Source organism: Myotis brandtii, unplaced genomic scaffold (genome assembly GCF_000412655.1).
Source record: "Myotis brandtii unplaced genomic scaffold, ASM41265v1 scaffold57, whole genome shotgun sequence".
In the NCBI taxonomy this organism is placed as follows: domain Eukaryota; kingdom Metazoa; phylum Chordata; class Mammalia; order Chiroptera; family Vespertilionidae; genus Myotis; species Myotis brandtii.
In genome coordinates, this window is record NW_005370133.1 from 635,843 (window position 1) to 640,314 (window position 4,472).

Below are 4,472 nucleotides of genomic sequence, written 5' to 3' on the forward strand. Positions count from 1 at the left end.
GAGCCAGGAGCCCTGGTCTGCACCCCAGAGGCTGGTGTTCTGGGTGACACTGGGTTAGTCCCGCCCCGAGGGGCTGGCAGAGGGCTGGGAGGGGGTGGGAACCAGGTGGCCCCGTCTTCCAGGGGCGGGCAGTGCAGTGGGTGGAGTGCAGGTTCCGGAGCCAGAGGCTGGGGTCTGCATCCAGCCCAACTACTTGGGGCTGTGCCTTCGCTTCCCTCCGTCTCTGCACCTGTGAAATGGGGGGACCGTGGAAGAGGGTGATGTGAAGGGACTACGTACAAGGTGTGAGCAGGGCGTCAGGAGACGGCCTCCCTCTTCCCTCCGTCCATGCTAAGCTCCTCCGTGGCTGCAGCCAGCCAGGAGCAGAGGGGAGGGAGCCCCAGACACAGGCCGATAGGGGGGCCCTGACACAGCGAGGGAGGAACATGCACGGAAGAGAAGGGGGGGCGAGCAGGAGGCGAGAGCTGAGCCATGTGAAGCACGGCAGGGCTGGCAGAGCTGCACCCCTCGGTGAGGTGCCGCACGGCCTCCCTGTCACCCGGTCCTGTCACCACATGGCGGGTGGCCTTTCTGGACCTTGGGTTCCTCTCTGTAAAAAAGGGTTTGCCTAGATCTTTCCATCTCACCTTGCCCCCCTAACCCAGCAGGCGTTACCGAGAGGGGATCAAAAGTCCTTCCCAGGGCTGTCAGGAGCTCGGGGCAGGGCCTGGCGCACAGGAGGTGCTTGTTGCACTCTAGCAGCTGCGAGGCAGGAATCTTCCTTGAGGAATTTTTCCTGCCAGGTGACCCTCCGGATGGTGTGGTGAGGCGGACACTGTCCAGGGTACTGCCCAGGCCTGGTGGTGGGCCTGCTCCCGTGCTGGACCAGGGGAGGGAGGCAGGCAGGGCAGGCGCCGCCCCAGGGGAGCCCTGCTGCCCTCAGACCTGGCCTCCTTCCTCCCTCCCTGGCCCGCCTGCAGGGGCCCTGCCTCTGCCCTGCCTTTGGAGGCTGTCTGGGCTCAGGACTGCCCTGCCTTCCCGCCTGGTTCATCACAGCCAAACCAGAATGGAGCTCATCTTCCTCCCACGGGGAAGTCTGTGCAGGCAGCAAAGGTCTGGGTCACATGGATCTGGGTTCCAGGTTCAGTCCCAGCCTTGGTCCTCCTGCCCACCCATGGGGAGAAGCCTGCCTGTCATTGAGGCCTGAGACTAGTGCATGTGTCTGTAGGGCTCACAGCACGCTGAGGGGCACGAGACTCAGGCACCCGTCCCCACCATCCCCCACGGGACACCCAGGGCCGGAGGGGTCTCCGTGTGGCCTTCCGAGCCCCACACACGCTCCACTACACACACCTGGGCCGTTCTCCTGCTCCCAGCCTCTGGGCAGAGCCACTAAAGCAGAGCCAGGCCCCGAGTCTCATTTCCAGTTTTTAATGTTTTTCTTGTAAAACCAAAAATAGAAAACTGGCAGGAGAATGGAAAACAAGTCCTGTACACTCTATACACACGAGGTCTGTGATGTAAAGACATCGGGGAGAAAAGGAAGACAGTCAGGGACCAGCACAGGTCACGGACCCTGCCAGCACCTCTGAGCACCGGCCAGCGCTGGGCACCGTGGACCGTGTGCAGAGCTTCGGTCCGGCTGCTCAGGCTGGTGCATGGAGGGTGGGGACGCACACCGGCGGGCAAGGCAGCATCTGCGGTGGAGGGTGGACGGGAGGGTGGACGGGGGCGGGGCAGGGCCTTCCTCAGGTGTCGGTGTAGATGGAGGGGATGTGACTAAGGCAGTGGTCAAAGGCCCCGTTGGGGAAGAAGCTGCAGTCCTCGGGGCCGCTGGACACGACGTCTTCAGGTGGCTGTGGCGGCAGCGCTGTGGGGCACGGGGCCTCGGCCAGAGCCTCGTAGCCTGTGTGGGCACAGGGTCTGGGCTGGAGAACTCGGGGGTGATGCCTTGTCATCTTCTCCCAGCTCCCAGACCCCACCCTCCTGCTAGGGTCCATCTCAGTGTCCCCTCAGCAGGGCCTGATCTGAGCCCGCTGCCCTTCCAGGTAGGGATGGGGGAGGCGCCCTAGGCCTTGTATTCCCAAAGGGCCCAGGGCAGCTGGGGAGATAGGCACAGGCTGGCTTGGGGATTTCTCCCCCAGTGCTGGGCTGTGGGGCAGAATGGGGGGGGTATGGGGGGGTTATCACAGCTCTTGCCTGCAGGGGCTGGTCGCCTCCTGGCAGAAGGACCCCAGCCCACCCCATTGTTTCAGGTTCCTCCACCAGACACAGGAGCCCACAGAAGGGCCAGCACTCACTGGGCACCGACTACGGGCTCGGTGAAGTCTCATCACTCAAGCGTCACAGCAGTCCTGGGAGATGAGACTCACTGTCCCAGGGCAGAGCTGAAGAGATGCCCAGAGAGGGCAGTACACTTCCCCAGTTCAGGGGGAGAGGTGGGCTTTGGACCTAGGTCCATCTGGCACCAAGACAGCTGGCTCTTCCATCGGACATGCTGTCTCCCTGGGAGGCCCTCGACATGGGAGGGGTCTGGAGAGGTCACCTTATCCAGTCCCTGCCTGCCCTAAGGACTCTGCGCCTGGGCTGTTGTCATGAACTTTTGTAGCCTAAGACAGGTGGGCCTCAGTCTTCCCATCTGTGAAATGGGTTCAGGCTGAACTATTCCTAAGGCCCCATGATGCCACCTTGTTCAACCATGCATGTCTATGCTCAGCTTGGCAGAGGAGATGTAGGCAGGGTCTGGAATGGGCGCTGGAAACTAGGCTGCCACTCAGGGGCCCGTGGAGGCTGAAGAATCCTCTCCCTTGCTGTGGGGGCATGGAAGCTGCCCCTCAACCACTCAGAACTCTAGGCCTGGCTGCTAAGCAAGGAATCCCACCTTGGGCTGGTGGGGGGCTGGTGGAGGATGGGTCGGTGAGAGCTAGCAGAGCTGTGGCCAGCGGCCAGTGCCTAATCACATATCAATCCATATGCGTGCAAACATGGCACACACCCACCCTGTGACTGGGTACACACTAGCCTACAGCATGTATGTGACATGTGTCCATCCCCAGAGGTACTTACACCATATGTGAACACAGTCTGTGCATGCAGATGGGGTTATGGGATGGAGAACCACGTGTGTGCGCATGGATGGGGGTCACATGATGGGCACACAGGTCTGTGCACACAGATGACGATGAACATCAGCATATGCATGATGTGAGCACATGTGTGCACACATGAGCACGTGTCCTGCAAGCTCCTTACACACTCATGGGGCTCACACTGCCTGGAACCTGCCCATGCCGGCTCTATGTGCACATGCACACAGACGGGTTCCACAGGCACATGAAGAATAAGACATGCAGACAAGGGAGCATGCGTGTGAACAGAAAACATGGGTCCACAGCTTTGTGTCTGCTCTTCTGTGGCCTCAGTGCTTGTCCCTATGACTTTATGCCTATACGCCCAGCTGCACACGCCCAGCTGCCCAAGGGGCCTCTGGGACAGGGTCTCAGGCTCCCCTCTGTCTTGGGATCCCCACATCCTGCCCAGGCCTTGTAGCTTCCAGCTGGACCTGGGCCCTGGGGCTGACCTGGGTGGGGCTCGGCTTGGAGAACTCAGGGAGGGCCCAGCCCCACCATCTGTGCCCCTGCTCTGACCAGGACTGGCCTGGCTGGTCTGAGCCCGACTCTGCCTTGGGCTCCCACCGCCCTGCCCTGTCACTGGGCCTCTCCACCCCAGCCAAGGGCATTGCCCGGGGGAGGCCCAGGGCCCTGAGGAACACGTGCAGCACAAGAGCAAGCACGACCTCCAGGCTCTGTTCCTTCCTAGCCGTGTGGCCCCTCTGGGCCTCAGTTTCCTTATCGGTTACACGGATCAGTGTAGTCTCATTCCCTGCCGGATCCCCAGGGCCTACAACTGTGCCCCCCACACATAGGAGGTGCACAGTAAATATTCAAAGGGAACATCGACTAGACTGAGCTCCAGTCTGATTGTTCTGCGTCTTCAGAAACCTGCCAGAGTCCGGACGAGCGAGCCGTGTGAGGCTGTGGAGGAACTGACTTAGGGCCGGGCAGGGCGCATGTCCCCATTCTGTGGGTCCTGGGACCGCCCTGGGCTTCGACTTCCCCTCTGCAAAGCAGGGACGACTCTGCCTCAGGGGGCTGTCCCACAGCGGCGGGACAATGGGCACCAAGCACCCAGCACAGGGTTGGGCCCTGGTGGGCCTTCGGGGGAGGGAGCCATGCAGGTGGGGCTTACCTGTGGCAGGTAAAGGTGCACTGAGGCCGTGGTAGCCGTTGGGCCGCAGGGGGTTGAAGCCAGAGGCCTCCCCAGACAGGGCGTCCCCACCGGCTGCTGGCTCAGCTACCCGGTAGCAGTCGCCATAGGGGAAGCAGCTCTGGATGGAGTGGAAGCTGCCCTGGTACCCTGCAGAGGGAGTGGCAGGGCTGCAGTAACCAAGGAAACGCCCAGGCAGCAGGAGGGCAACGGCTCTGCTACGCTGT

At 62.0% G+C, this 4,472-nt stretch overlaps 1 protein-coding gene and 1 long non-coding RNA gene across 5 annotated transcripts in view; one reads left to right on the forward strand and one right to left on the reverse strand.

Moving 5' to 3' along the window:
* Positions 1-1,131, forward strand: part of LOC106728222 — a 7,180-nt gene extending 6,049 nt beyond the window's left edge. The window contains exons 2-3 of the long non-coding RNA XR_001364500.1: positions 167-172; positions 1,121-1,131. This is a non-coding gene — a long non-coding RNA (uncharacterized LOC106728222). The remainder of the gene's footprint in view (positions 1-166; positions 173-1,120) is intronic.
* Positions 1,132-1,396: 265 nt separating this feature from the next.
* The window catches only part of GLIS1 (GLIS family zinc finger 1), a 236,541-nt gene continuing 233,465 nt past the window's right edge, over positions 1,397-4,472 (reverse strand). For all 4 annotated transcript variants that reach the window (XM_005878649.2, XM_014549791.1, XM_014549790.1 and 1 more), the window contains 2 exons: positions 4,228-4,395; positions 1,397-1,885 (listed from right to left, as the gene is read on the reverse strand). In XM_005878649.2, the coding sequence (XP_005878711.1) occupies positions 1,728-1,885; positions 4,228-4,395 (326 nt within the window). In that variant the 3' untranslated portion in view covers positions 1,397-1,727. The remainder of the gene's footprint in view (positions 1,886-4,227; positions 4,396-4,472) is intronic.